At 28.7% G+C, this 16,656-nt stretch overlaps 1 protein-coding gene across 2 annotated transcripts in view; it reads left to right on the forward strand.

Moving 5' to 3' along the window:
- Positions 1-16,656, forward strand: part of LOC100167765 (lachesin-like) — a 223,919-nt gene that overhangs the window by 168,555 nt on the left and 38,708 nt on the right. For both annotated transcript variants that reach the window (XM_029491271.1, XM_029491272.1), the window contains 3 exons: positions 3,603-3,770; positions 9,649-9,777; positions 11,628-11,766. In XM_029491271.1, coding sequence (XP_029347131.1) covers positions 3,603-3,770; positions 9,649-9,777; positions 11,628-11,766 — 436 coding nt within the window. The remainder of the gene's footprint in view (positions 1-3,602; positions 3,771-9,648; positions 9,778-11,627; positions 11,767-16,656) is intronic.

Here is a 16,656-nt window from a genome sequence, read left to right on the forward strand (position 1 = left end):
ATAAACATTTATGCGACAGCCAACCACTGCGATCCATTTTCACTCATTTGTCACACTCCCTCGCAAACTTTGTCCGTAAACCATTTACTGAACGAAGCGATAGTGACAATTAATTTCGTCAAACTTTGTGTTAATCAACATTAATATTACCATCGTTGACCTATATATACCGTCTAAATGTCTGAATTGTCAGCTGTATTATTATCAACGTACCTACTTACGACTTGTGACGAGAATGACAGCCTGCGCAACGTCATATTATTATATTCAAAACGTATACGCAATTGTATTTCAATCAAACTCGAACGATTACACGGTTTGACAGTAAAAGGGTAATAACAAAGTAATTTTTTTTTTTACGATGAAAACTCTCTATTATTAAACCATAATACCGATTTGGAAGAATTTAATAAAAACAATCGCGAGTTTTCTGTGTGACCAATGGGCAATAGTACTTAATAATATGATTCTGCTCAACAGCAGTCTACCCTTGACTGTTTGCAAATAAGCCATAAAAAACCATAAAAAAAAAATAATACGATTTCTTAGGAAAACTATACCAGAAAGTCACCTTATATTTAATATTTATAATATTTTAACTACACCGTGAACACGTGTTCAGTTCACCGGTGGCGGGAACATTACACAATACAAAACTCTACGGAGCCATAACTGAAACAACAGTTATTTTTCAAAAGTTATTTTCTGTCTGTACACCAGGTTTTGGTGAAGTTTTGGTCTCGGTTTTATTCTTGTGGCGAAAAGAAAAAGCTGGATGCCAATTATTGTCTGACAAATATTTTTACTTTCAAAGAGGTCTTTTGGCACGTACTCGAAACCCATTTCGACGGAATAACAGTCCAAGTTTATGTTCGACTTTTTTTGTTATGTTTCTCATGCAAAATATTCAACGAGCTTAGTTTTTAAAATTTAATGAACTTTATAAAGGTGGTGTTTATTTACACACTTAAAAGATTATTAAAATATTTTCAGGTCTTCTCCGCAGTAAGGCTAGCTAAAGTATCTGACATCAATGATTTTATAGATCTCTTATTTCCACTTAAGAATATGGCAACAAAATACATTTATACTACTCATTTACACAAACTATAAAAACTCAACCATTGTCTTACACACCTAGTTGCATTACTTCCAAACAAATTATAGTTATTAGTATGGGTAAGTCATAATGCATAATGCAATTGTATATTAGGTATAACTGTATAAGGTATAGAATAAACTATATAATATATTTTGTTTACACATGTACACAAAACATATCCGATGAAAATTTGATTCTGAACGGAGCGATGAATGTATTGATTTTACAGTGATGTGTGTGTGTTTTCTTTCTGTCATAACTTTTTGGGGCAGTAAAAATGCTTCTATTTTCCACTATGAGGGTTTCTGATAGAAAATTGATTCTAATATTCTAGTCGGTACTTTAGGGGGTCAAAAGATTTATTGTCATTTAATTATTACAAAATTAAAATGTTGGGTCCAAAATATGTATGTCATGGGTTAAGAAGGTGTCAATATATTTTGGGTACGGTGTTATGCTTTCGGCCATGGGTTATGTAAATATACATTGGTGGCCACCACATAGGGATACATAAGGAGTAGATAATCTGTTAAACTTAAATTATAGATGTTATTACGGTACAGAGTAAACACGAACGACGAGCTTCCAGCTACTCGTTAGTTCCCAAAGTTTAAACACATGCTGTGTGAGCGGGGTTATTTAAATTTTCTGTTTACCGTACGTGATAAAACTAAAATTAACTGATATGGTTTTTCAGTGCGTATAAGGTTTATTTTTGTGTCATACCAGCACCTTTTGTGACGCAGCTATAAATTGTATAGATCATCATCCGCACGAGTCTCTAACAGGAGAAAAATGAAACCCAACTGATTTATACGATTTCGTTTAATATGTTAAACTAATATCACATACCTACCTGCGGCTAATATATATGAGAGCTATATAATACAGGAAATCATGAAACTATAATATTATAGTATAATAATATCTAAAGCTAATTTTAATAAATTATACTACACGCATACCACGCCCAACCATTATCTGAGTATAGTACATCATTTAACTGATTTTAAAAATAGGGATTTTTAACTGATGACTTTGAATTAATTAAAAATAATGTAATCGGTAGAAAATATCTTACATTGTGCATGAATAACGTAAAACATTAAACACTATTATTTAATAAGTTATAAATTAATTGAATATAACCGTACTTTAAAAACATTTTACATGATATACCAAATACCATATACGTAATGTACCATGTTAAATATAATTTGGGTGAAAAGTTATTTGAAATATCCACAATTACAATTTTTTTTAAGTCGTATTATAATACTTACGTTTATCATCACATAATCAAAAATATAATAATTTTTGTACGTAGTAGATGTATAAAATCGGTTAGATAATGTAGAATTAAGTTAATAAATCTAAAATTAATTATATTTAACGAATACATGTAATTGGCTATATATATACCTACTGTTATTTATTTGATATATATTTCTTTCTAGAAGCAAAGTTATACTTATGTTTTTTTTTTTTAAATCTTGATTTAGTTTGGTACTACTTATGTCTAAAGTTTAATATTATACTTGTATTATCTATTTTTGGACAAATGGAGTATATAAGAATATGGATTATGTTAGTTTTCTATGTATGTTTGTAACGTTGATAATAAATATTATTCTCTAGACTATGTTTGATTTCAAAAGTGCGATTATTTTTATAATATAAAGCACAGAAGTTTACATAAATAAGAGTACAGCTTTGTAAGATAATATTTATCTGGTAGTAAATTATTTTCGTTATTTCTGTATTTTTTGTGATATCTTGAATTTTTTTTAAGAATAATTTTCAATATTATATTTCATATTTTTTTAATGGGTTTATTTTTGTTTCAAAATAAGTTCTTTTCATATAGCAATTTTATAATTCATTATAGATTCTAATAATGCTCGATATACTGCCCTAATTTTAGATTGATAAGGAAAATGTATCAATTGTATTTTGAAACCATACATGTTGTTTCTTAATTTATTTGTTACGAGTTGTATGTGACCATTCAATTTGTGATGGTGGTACATTTTTATATCTATACAACATTTACAGGTTTTAATCAAATTTAAGAAAGTTTGCCTTTTAAATAATATATATTTACATAAGTACACTATATAGGTATTATTGATACATTACTTATACACAGGTTTTAGACTTTCACGTTATTTCGTGTGGGCCTATGGCAACGGGTAACTCAAATGACAGCTATCTGCAGCTCTTCTGTTCGATTCCAAATTTGGCACACTTTTGTTATTAGAGATATGACTACTCTCTTCTTCATAAATTTTACGCTTAGCCAAGTATTTCGTTTCTGGCCAAGACTATGTTTTTGTAACTGCTTCCATATTGTTTACCAATTATTCCTAAATATTTATATGCATAATTCCTTTATGAGTTGACCTTTCGTTAAAAAACCAATATTTAGATTTTTAATTAATACGTTCAATGTTCATACTCAATCATAATAATATTAATATAATCAATTTTTTTTCCATAGTTCCACCGGACATCAAAGACGAAGAAACCATATCTGATATCACTGTGAATGAAGGTGAAAACGCTACGTTGGCGTGTAAGGCCAAAGGCAATCCACTACCAAGAATTACTTGGAAGCGAGAGGATGGTCATAAAATAGCTATAAGAAACAAATCGAAAAAAACATTAAGTGAGCAATTACGTAATTTAATAATATTAATAAAATAACGTATACAATATGAATAACCTACTATTAAAAAAGTGTACTTGGATCTTTAAGTAGGCCTACTTCAATATTTTGTATTCTTTATTTCATTATTTGAAATGCACTATAATTGTATATGCCAGTGGTTCTTAACCTTTTGTAGATTACGGACCCCCTTACCAAATTTTTTTCGAATACCTTTTTTTTTACAAAACATCTCATATTATCATAACCAAAATTATAATAATTATTTTATAAAACAAATTACATAAGTAGACTTAAAAAACATACACATTTATAATTATTAAATATTACAATTAATTTTTTAAAAAAATGTTAAATAAAACTATAATTGAGTACGATCGATCAACTGCACTTAGTGGCAGTACCTAAATATAAGACTGTGGAGTACAGTGCTGTATGCGTGTACATTTCGTATGAACAAAAAAAACTGATTATTGAATAAATATCAATAATACAATTATTTGGTATAGAATCCACATATTATATATGAAGAAAAAAAATAATAATAATCCAACAATATTGTAATAATGCATTCATGTCACTTATTGACGTATGTTATGTGTTAAGGCTGCCACGGACCCCCGATATGAGTATCGTGGACCCCCAGGGGGCCTAGGACCACAGGTTAAGAACCGCTGGTATATGCTAATAACTAAGAAGCATAATAAGTATATGTGATGATATTGTGGTGTTACAGACATGGGCAACGTGAGTAAGAATCAATTCATTAGTGCCACTATAGTCTTGAGTTATAATTAATACAGTAAAATTATAACATTGAAGACGATTTAAGGTGGACAATAATAAAGTATTACAATGGTCAATGTCATTATGTTCATAAGAATTGAGATAAAAATATGATTAATAATTATACACTATGAAATAATATACTGTTTGTGTAATATAGTGATAAGGGAAATAATGGGAGTTAATTAATTCAAAAGAAATGTCATTACCGATGTTTAATTTTAATTTTATGTTTAATTTTATATATGGTAATTTAATAATGTTGAAATTAGAAGCAACAGATATGCAGACAGTAGGATGATTCCTGCAGAAGAGTGGGAGAATTCAAAGAGACACCATGTGTTTTTTTATTAGGATTATGATGGTTTTGATGTTTATTTTTCTTTACACTTGAGAAGAAATTTGTAGCGTCAAGGCCCTATGAAGTTCGGTATGTACCTCTCGCATAATGCGCACTTGGCTAAGCTACATTTGTCTTTGATAGAGTGATTTGAAAGGTTATTTCCTCCACACTTTATGCAACAGAAAATTATTACAAAAGTTTGAAGTACCTTAACAAAATAATAGTCTTACAGTATTTTGATTTCAACTTTGATAGGTTTGTGGTCAACGAAAAAAAAGTAGCGGATGTCCAAGTTGGTTGATGAATGTTTTTGATAACGACACCATAGTTCCGTAAAGGTAGTGAGAGGAGGGGACGTAATGCTAACGTTTAGCGGACGTAATACTAACGCAGTCCCCCTCCGGTTCTCAATACCATGGTGAAAAAAATAAGGTTATGAGAGGAATGCGTGGTATGTAGCTGTGGTCCGTGTTTTCCACGTCTATCATGATTGCATTATAATATCAAATTTGTCCGTGTGGGATAATAATTAAATATAGGAGTTGACTTAAACAAAAATGCATTGCACCCATATGTAATATTCTAGAATAATTTTGAATGCAGTTTGTAAATCTACTACAGACATGAATGTCGTATTTACCAACCAAGAAGTGTAGTGATAAGACAATAATTCTTAGAATACCTAGTGTAAAAGTTAGCACTCCGGAATGATTCGTTAATTTCCTAATCAGACAGTTTTTTGAGTTAATCTTTCGTCTCGTATTCTTGCTGTGTCGTTTGAACGTTAATGATTGGACCAGAGTTAACCACATAGATATTTAGGGAAAGTGGTGTCTTCGAGTTATTGTCTTTGTTACGTCATGATTTCGGGTTTCTGATTTACTTATCTTTTACGAAAATGAAAAATAAATATCTGGGTTAGGTTGGCCGTTGGTTTTCTTGATAGTAATCAGAATGTTCTGGAGTGAAGTGTTCAACTTCCTCGAGGTTTAACATTAAGTCACTTCTTTCCAATGTATCCCAGACAAAGTAAACGGCTGAAAGTCTACTGCATAGTACGCAGAGAACAATTCGGTTATTAAGTCCAAAGGTACGTAATAAGATATGTACTCCACAAACAACCTTCCTCTATTACAATAGGGTGTGGCTATTATTGATAATATTTGATACAGTTAACGCACTGGATTTAACTATCGAAAACCTTGATAACTTAGCTAGCATAATTTCTTGAAAATACATACTTTATGTTTAGAATACGTAGAACATTCGTCATCTAATATTGAACTAACAGCTGAAGATGAATACATGTAGGTGAAATACGTTTTGTAATTGTGGATTTTAGAGCTACAGTTATAATGCCAGATTATTAGATCAAGGATATTAAATTTGAAGAGCGTAGATGTGTATAATAATGTTGAATTGAATAGATTCCTTTTGATCTGATGTAGATTATGTAAATTTTGTTGGACATATTGTAACTCATCAGAGTGACTATAATGTCACATGAATACCGAGGATAAAATGTGTATCTAGAAATGTATCAACAATAACTTATTAATTGTTTTACTGTACTTTAAAATATAGGTTAGTATTATAATATAGCTCTTGTAGGTTTCTAGTGTATCTGGTTATTGAGTAAGTTACGGCAATATTGAAATTTAATGTTACGAAAAACGATTCTAGCAGCCTATATTATATCTAAGTATAATATTTTAACTGCCATTATAATAATTTATTTTACTGTGAGTAATATGGTAGGTTGATTAAATTATATTCTGAAAATATTGCATTTATTATTTTTTCAATGTTTAATAATTTGTAATAATAGTGTATATTTATACAATGTATTATTGATATTAACTTTCGAGTCAATACTGCCTTATAGTAGGTAAACATAGGCAATAGATTAAATGTAATCTAAACGTTCTGAAAATGTCATTGCATTATAGTATATAAACAAAACTATGAAAACTGTTATTTCTTGATTAATCGTATAATTCGATTCAAATTTTCAATTCAAATATCAAAATATTTTGAAATTATACCATATTGTATAGTGTATAGAGAATTTCTAACATAAACATTTGTTAAGAATTTCATGTATTTATAGTTATTATTTTTTGAATTACATTACTTAGATAAAAATAAAAAAATTGATTTTGTCTTTTTAAAGCTGATTTTGCTGAAAAATTCTCGTCTTTCTGTATTTTTTTTTTATTTTTCCCAATTATTAAAAAAAGTACTGTTCCGTTTTAACTGTTAACTCCCTTGCCCCTCAGATTTTCCTATCGGAAAATATATTATGAATTTGAAAATCTAAGAATTTTTACTGCTTCAAAGGTGGAGACAGAAACAATTAAAAAAACATACACACACAGTCACATCATCATTGTAAAATCAATAGATTTATTGCTCCACTCAAAATAACATAATCTAAAATAATATTACCTGTATACCTACTTATAATATAGATAATATATTATAATAAAAACAATTAAAATAGTACCTATATTATATCAAATTAAATACATTTGTTTTTTCGTATTTCAAATGCATAAAATTCTCTGAACTATATTCACAAAGTATACCATAATAGACTCTAATTTGGATCGTTTATTATAATTATAATTATATTATATTAATTATTATTATAATATTTAGATATTTTTTTCAAACTAAATTTTAACGTGGTTAGTTTGTGTAGGATATGCTTGGAAATAAATATTATATTAATTTAACTGGACGTTGATCCTGAGCGTACTGTTTATCGATTGTATTAATACGCCTATTCAAAATAACTGTCAATTTCTAACCACAGGTATATTAATGTTTTTCGTGGCATTATCTGATGGACGGACAGTTTTAAATACACGTCACTGAAAATTTAAACATAAGCGAGATTTTAGTAATGAAAATTACAGCATTATGTTATGTAAACAGAACAATAATTATTCTCTTCCTCTTCCATTCGTTTCGTTATTCATTCGACGGTTGGAATCTGGTTCGACCAGCTAGTTTTGTAGTTATTGTATTTCTGTGCAAATGTTTAGTGAATTGATAATATTATTCGGCAAATAAAGAAAAATGATGGTATCACTTTTTTCACATCAAAAACACATTTTACATGCTTATCACTTAAAATTCCATCCCTTTAAATTTATTAGATTATATATTGTAAAAGTTTGAGGTAACCCATTTAATGTAAGACACTCTTATTTATATCAGAAAACACATAAGTTTTTGAAAATACTTATTTTACATAATTTTAAGTATTAACAAACCAACATTTTTGAAAAAATATTATATTCATTATTATTGTTTATTGTTATCATTTTAGATTCTGAGCGGAGCGAGGAAGCTATTGTTTTTTCAATGGTGTTTATTTTTATTTTTTTTATTTTTTTAAATTTTTATATCGTGTATACAAAATTTCTTTCAGAAGGAGTGTTTCGATTTCAACATAATATAGTACCTTATCTTTTAACAAATTGGATCAAGATGGTACTTTAAAGAGGTCATTTTTCAATATTCTCAATAGTTATTTAATGCCACGGGAAAAACCACCGGAAAATTACGAAAAAAAAAACGCTAAAAATGTGGTTTTAATTTCTAACGCTTTGTCCATCACCATAGAAACGAATAATACATTTTAACATTATAATATTAATTCAACTTACATGATAAAATAAATAATAACAATATAAAATATTCAACCGACAAACCGTCTCCGCTCAGAATCGTTTTTCTTATACAATGATATTATATCATTGAATTCAAGTCTAATACAATCCATCATACAATGACCCACTTGTAATCTACTGTACAGCAGAGTGACATCCACTTACCTGCTTTTTTAAGTTTTTTGCTCTTTTAAGTGACAGTATAAGCGCATAAAATATACTCGTCCAAAATTTAATTTTTATGCATCAATAGCACTCTAAAAAATATTTAGCTTAAAAATTATGAATTAATAATGCATTTTGTCATAAAAAAAGATAACGATAAAAAATATATTTTTTTTTAAAAAAACATTTTGTTTTTAGCGACTTAAAACTTTTCAAATACATTAATGATTTTTGAAACAATAATAAGTGTCTTATGTTAATAATGGTTAACCTGGTAAAATATAATTTTTTATTATTATTATTTTGGAGGGAATCAGGAAAAAGCGTAATTGTTATTATTGTTTATATAATTTTAGAAAAGATTATTTAGGAAATGTAAATTGTTGTATAAAGCGTATGTGTCGAATACGTTCATTTGAAACTCAAATATAAATTCTTTTATTAAATTATAATGTATTAGAATGCATTATACATATTGTTCCTCGAATTATTATAGGTTATACCTAATGAAAATTCCTGGTATCTAACCAAAATTAATGCAGTTCATCATCTATATTTGATCATGTTTTCATCATTATGAGTAATTACGATCAACTCAACGCACATATAGTGATGTATTTTTGTTATTATTATGCATTGAATTATTTTCGTTATCCGTGATGCACATAGGTTATAATAATATTATAACCTATGTGCTATCATAATATTATCATGATAAACTTGCAAGGATAATTATGAAGTATTTAGTCACGGCTAACGAGTAATTTATTACAGTTTTCCCAACAGTTTAAAGTGTTTTTGGTACGGATTAGGTCTATTATAATAATTATATATTGTCGTTCAAAATACCTAGCGATATTATTACATTATTGATTTCACATGGTGTTTATTATTTGTTGACCAGTGGATAAGGTACGTGGAGAACCGCTGTTGCTCAACAAAGTAGACCGCAGTCAGATGGGACATTATTTGTGCATAGCGTCCAACGATGTACCGCCGGCTGTTAGCAAGAGGATCACGTTAAATGTTAACTGTGAGTATTCAGCATATTATTCTGCTCAACATCAAATCCCTTTTCAGCAAACCACAAAATCGTTATCAGAAAATTAATTAAATAATTTGAATACTGGATTATACACGATATGTCCGGGGTTCAAACACACTTGGTGACATTTCATTAGACTGTTGTTGACCAAATGGTTATTTACAGTACGGTACTCGACTGCTTTCGAGCACTATCCCCAATTGGCAATAACTACTGCGAATTTAATAATAAATATTAAAATACACGCAAACAACGAGTGAATATTATTATCAAATTTACTAGGCAGGACAACGACGACGGCGGAGGAGAGATCTCATCAACTTTTTGATATTCAAACGAGTACAAACATTGTTGAACCGTTTTGTTCTAGAAATAAATTCTGTTCAGATTTACTAATACGCTCGTTTATTTTCCCTCATTGTAATATTGTTCAATACGTACTTTTCCGATGAAATCGTTTTGTTGGATTGATTTTATAAACCGTTATTTGTATATAGACCGATTTATTATAGTTAATATGATACTTTATCATTAATGATACAAGGTCAACGGTATCCCTATTACCTACGCACTTCATAATAAGTAGTATATTGTTCACAATCTGACAGGTGTTACACGTATCATAATATATGAACACTATAATAAATTGCGTATTATTTATGCAAATTAAATATTGGATCTACCCCTTATTAATAATTTATCGTGATATGTTGTGTTATGTTCAACGTCGTGTACTGGATTGTTTGGATAACGTAAACTGATATTTTTTTCGGACCAATAAATATTGTAATTACTACAGATTTCAAATTACGTCTTTTTTTTCATATTTTGTTATAAATGTATAATAATATATTTTACATATTATCGGGGGCAGTAAAAACGGTTTTGGTTTTTTTTTCTAATTATTAAAGAATAAAAATATTTCGATGAGCTTTCAATATTCTAAACCAATGGGCTTATAATTTATTGAAATAGTTTCTTTTAAAATGGAGATTTTTACCAAGTGTACTGAAGATATTTTATGTAAGACGTCTTAGACGTACTTTCAATATTATTCTGATATAAGAATGAATTAATGATAAATGTTTTAAATTCTGCATCTAAGTATAATTGGATACTACTACGTTTTTATTTTTAAACTAAAAAAAATAAAAATCTGATACAAGAGTTTCACTTATGAACTCTGGGTTATATTTGTTAGATTATTAGTACTATTACAACAATACATTTTAAAACAATGCTATAAAACCACTTATTTTGGCAAACAATAATGAGATAATTTAGTAATAAATCCGCATTTGTTTATATTTTAAAGACTTATCAGTGTTAATTCTTACACTTCACTAATTAGAAAACCAATAAAAGGCTATTTCGTGGTACCAATTTAACTTGATTTACATTGATTTTCACATAGCTCAAGAATGTATTAATAATAAAATTAAAATAATAGTCCCTTTAATAATTTATTCAACAACTGAGCAACCTAAGTGAATCATTAAAGCACCAATTTTCAGAATAAAATTGATATTCACAAACGTTATTGTGTATCTAATAAATTTATATGTGTATTGGTTTGTTCAATACTCAAAATATAATAATATTGAAAAATGTCTTACGTTTTTTTAAAACTATTGTTTGAAAATTATAACTATAGTTATTATTAATTTAGCATAAATAACTAATGCAATTGTGTATACTATATCAAACCACCTACATGGATAACTTTGATAAACGTAGTAATGATAAATTAGTCCATAAGAGTTGGATCAAATGTAATACAATTTTTAAGTATTTTAAGTTGTAATTATTCAATATTATTTTGTTTTTACACATTTCAGTTTCTCCAGTAGTCTGGGTGACAAATCAGATAGTAAGTGCACCACTTAAAACACACGTGCGACTGGAGTGTTTTGTAGAATCGTTTCCCAATTCCGTCAATTATTGGTCCAATGAAAAAGGAGACATGATTCTTCAAGGGTAAGTAATAATTGCTTATAAGTTATAGTATATATCAATGTTGAACCATTAACATTTGCCTACTTAAAACTGTAGTGCCTACCTACTCTAAACAGGCTAATACGACGATATTTCATACTGGAAAAATAAATATAATAAAAGCATAGTTCAATAATATTCAGTTAGTTAAAAAATTCCTTTTATACGCATTATTAAAAAATATTTACAATGTTAAAAATATTATTTTAACAAGTAAACATTTTTATTTTATTTTTTTAATATTGCAAGATAATATAATTTACAATATATTGATTGACTTTATAATAACTTGGACGTTTCACCGTTAAACTATTTGTACTTATAAAGAACAAGTACAACTATTATTTCAATAGAATTACTAACTAAAAAGTTAAAACCGTTGTGTACATAATAATTCTTTAGTGTATAAAGTAAAGTACCTACAATGAATAGTTAGTTAACATAAGATATCTCCGTACGACGTATAGAAACCTAATATTAAAACGAATATTTCGTTAACTTAATTAAAATGTGATAAACTGCCCGTGTGTGATACAAGTTTATATTAATTATAAAATCTATAATTTTAATTAAGGGGCTTTAAGCGTTATTTATTAGACGTTATTACTCGATTTAAAAAAAAAGCTAAACGTGTTCATTTTTTACACATCTCTTAAGGGCTTATGTGCATTCATCAAAAGATGTATCATTGTTATTCAACAATAGGTACTTGCAAACTAACAAAACAATTCATTGCAGTATTGAATTGTATGCATGTACGCAAACTGGCTGATGAAATTATTATATCCCAGTCATTGTTATAATATATGTGTTAACGTCAAAACCTGGCGCTCATAATTTATCTACCTATTTGGAAAACAAAAATGTTTGCCATGGGAATACCGTTAATCAAAACCCGATGGTATAAAAGGTTGAAAAACAATCGCGATTCCCAGTCTTAATTAAGCCGCTCATTTCTTTACTAACACTTGTTTTTGAAACGGAGAAAAATAGTGAAAAGGAAAAAACTACCCTGGAGCAAATGGAAAATGCTCTGTTTGCTCGTATAATCTGTTAACAAGATGAAGATGACAGCGCACAGGGTGGGAATGTATATATTTCTTTCTTGTTGTTTATTATTAGTCGTTCAATAGCTGAGTCGAGTCACGTCGTGCACTCCTTACCATGCAATTAATTACAACGGTCATATTTGGGGGTAAAGGCAAAGGCGGAATTAGTTATCCAATCAGAATTTCTTGTCCCATCGATCATCTAAAAGAAAAATCTGTTTATTGAAAAACGTAATGAAATATCTGTCAATGTTTTATATAATCACAAAAATAAGCTGAAATCATGGCATTTTTACAATTATTTTTAAATTATGTATTTATTTAAAAATTCTGCTCGATCTATCAGATATTTGATATACTCATTTGACACGATTTATGGAAAAATTACATGATTGTAATAATATAATATTTTTGGTGATCAATTGTGTAGAATTTTAAAAATGTATTATATTCGATATTATAATTTAACATGTTGTTGAATAACAGATGTGAGTAATCTTAATTTATTATCACGTGTATTTTTAAATTTTGAATACGATCATGTTATGTGGTATTTTGTAAGAATTAAATTTAAATGAATATTACGCCCGTGTTTTGGCAATTTAGATCAGGTAATGTTTTTTTATAAAAGCTATATTTTATTTCGAATTTTCTTGGACCAATATGGAGGCATTCAAACTTTATAATAGAACACAGTATAGTAATGGTAAACTGAAATTGTAATTTCTGCTCTGATATTCTTTATTAATTATCAGGTTGAAATAGTTAAATATTTATAAAAGTGGAGTGGATTAGCACGATATAATCTTTGAGATTGTGGTTTACTACTTCGCTTAAACTTTAAATGTTCATAATTTATAAATAATAAATTGTTCTTGGAATATATAAATGTATAAATTAAAATGCACAGACAAATAATTTTCCCTAATGATAAGAAACTTAGTCATTATAATTGAGAAATAAAAGACAAATTATAAATCTAAATTAATACGAAAACAAAATGGAATCCAAAATTACTGAAAAACTAAAACCAATGTAGCTAAGTGGTATAGATGGTATAGTGGATTTAGATGGTTCTAGTCCACACTAGCCCATACTCCCTAGCCCATGCGAGTCAATGCCACGCGCTGCCATCCCCCTCCACGCTATGCCATGCCATGTCATGCCTTTCTCCAGCACGTAACGTGCTATCGCAAACGTGCCTGGTTTTACCCCCTCCTCTCCTATTCATATCTACCCCCTAAAAATGGTATATCACAAAAATATATACATTAAATATTTCAAATAATTTAATTTAATATTATACTAGTATTTAAAACAATATATTATTGTTCAGTCTGTGATTAATTATCGACTTATAATAATAATAAACATAAATTTCGTTTAAAATTATTTATGATTTCCCAATACCATACATCTAAGTGAGAGTATAAATGTATAGTATACATATCGCTACCCAATATGACATTATCAAAGCACAGTTCACACATAGTTAATGAGTTGTTATTGTATACATAAAACATTGTATACTTCACACTTATGGTGAAATATTTTAGTTTTCCTAAGACTAGGTATCGACTTAACGTTTAGAAAGTTAGTATGTACAAAATCTAATTGCTTAACTATTATTTCAACAATTTAAATGTATCCTAAAATAATTGAAAATATTATCTGGATTAATCTTCTTCAATCTATAACATAAGAATAGTTATTAATTATTATTATTTTCACTCGAAAACTTCTATGAAACTTACTTGTACGTTATGAATTAAATTGATATTTACTTATATAACAATAATTCAGGTTGCCATGTTCCTAATATTTGTTGTTAGCCAGTTAAATAAGGTTGATTGAGCAATAATATTTTTCTTTTTCGCGCCAACAGCAAATCAGCTGGCTGTCTGGTGTGTGCATAATATGACGTGTGTGTGTGATTCACGACAACCAATCGGGGAGTGCGCGCTTTATCCCACCGTCAGATTGTGTTATCTAACTGATAGTGGGTAATGTGCGTATTCCAACGGTCACATTTTTCATATTATTATTTTTTCATGTACTTTCAATGTTTTTCGTCATTCATAAAGTTGTGTGCTGCTTTCAATGCCACCGAAAGTCTGTATTTCTTCGTATTAAATGTTTAAGGTGGTACTGATCGCATTTTCGTGAGTTATACGTTTTTTCATTGGTCATTCAAATATTCATTCGTTTTTTGTAAAAACCTCATATTCAACTCAATACATTCGTTCTTTCTTTTTCTTTTGCCTCTCAAGCTGTTCGGTCGACGTCAACCGCCAGCCAGAGCACATATTATTTCATTCATTAAATACATTCGTTTTTCGCTGAAGAAGCATACATTCATCCAATACATTTATACATAGTCAATCATCTTGTACTCGTCTTCTGTGAATTGCCTTCTGTAAGTATCGTTCAGTCATTTGATCTGTTCAACCATTTAATGTTATTCCCCTATTCAGGGCGCACCACAAGATATACTTACAGAAGCACGTGCATTTTGTGTCGTTGTCAATTACATGTGTTCAGTGATTTATTCGTTTGAACTGGTGGCTCGTTAGTCGTACGTTCTCGGGATTGCCACACATTTAATTATTATACTATTGTATTTTTATTGTGCAAATGTGTGCGTAATGAGACGGTAGCGTTTGGTTCGAAGCCGCTAACGGACACCAGTTCTCCAGGTAATCAGCTGACGAGCTGTCTTAGATTATTATTATTTTTTAGGTGCTAATCAAGCACTTCAATATTATTATTATTATTATTACATTATATTTTATTCATCTGGTGGGTGCCAAATAGGCATCTCACACTTGTTATTATTATTTATATTATTATACTAAACCAAAGTACCTACCATCACTTAAAATTATAATAAATTCAATTATTTATCCCAATGTCATTTGGATTATCTATATTAATTCCTTTTTTTATTCATATAAGGTTGTTAGTGCAATATTTATATTTAACTAACGCCTTGTCATAAAGGCACCCTTGACTTTTATTCTTATACTTTATTTTTGTTAAGAGCCGAACGCGACAATATTATTAACATATTTTTTAATGAGTGTATATTATTTTATATATTTTTTTTTCAATCAACATTTTCGAAGGACTTATAAGGTAAGGGTAATGAATAGGACTTGATACACAACGTTATTATTTGAATATATATATACATATATATTTTATTTACAATTTAAAGCTTTAAACAAATTTTTATCTTCATGTTAATAGAAGTTAATAGAAATCGTAGCAATGCGATTTAAATTTCATACTAAGGTGTTAAGAAACTGAGCATATCACTCATTCTCTAAAAGGTGTGATGAGGAGTAATATGTTATATAGTATACTATACACTCAATGTATAGCATGTTTTCATGATATTTTAGAAATTATCAACATATATTACGTAATATAACGCTTAAAGTTTAATATTATTACTAACGAAATAGTTGATATATATCGCATTAAGATACGAGATTTCATTTGAGGGGGTGCATATAATTCTCCAAAAGACATACCTGTACATCGAACCTACACAGACTGAGAGAAAAATGGTATGTAATTTTAGATTCTGAGTGGAACGATGAATGTATTGATTTTACAATGATGTGTGTTTTTTTATTTTTGTGTCTGTCATCACGGTTTGGGGCAGTAAAATTGCTTCGATTTTCTTCAACAGTATCTTGTTTGATGGGAAAGTGAATCTAGTTGGTGCATTCGGGAGGTCAAAATTTGAAATTTCATATATTTTCAAAAGCGCCGTGAAAAACAAAAGAAAAATTAAGGAAAAACCGGAATTTTTACG

The sequence above is a fragment of the Acyrthosiphon pisum genome, chromosome A3 (assembly GCF_005508785.2).
Source record: "Acyrthosiphon pisum isolate AL4f chromosome A3, pea_aphid_22Mar2018_4r6ur, whole genome shotgun sequence".
Classification (NCBI taxonomy): domain Eukaryota; kingdom Metazoa; phylum Arthropoda; class Insecta; order Hemiptera; family Aphididae; genus Acyrthosiphon; species Acyrthosiphon pisum.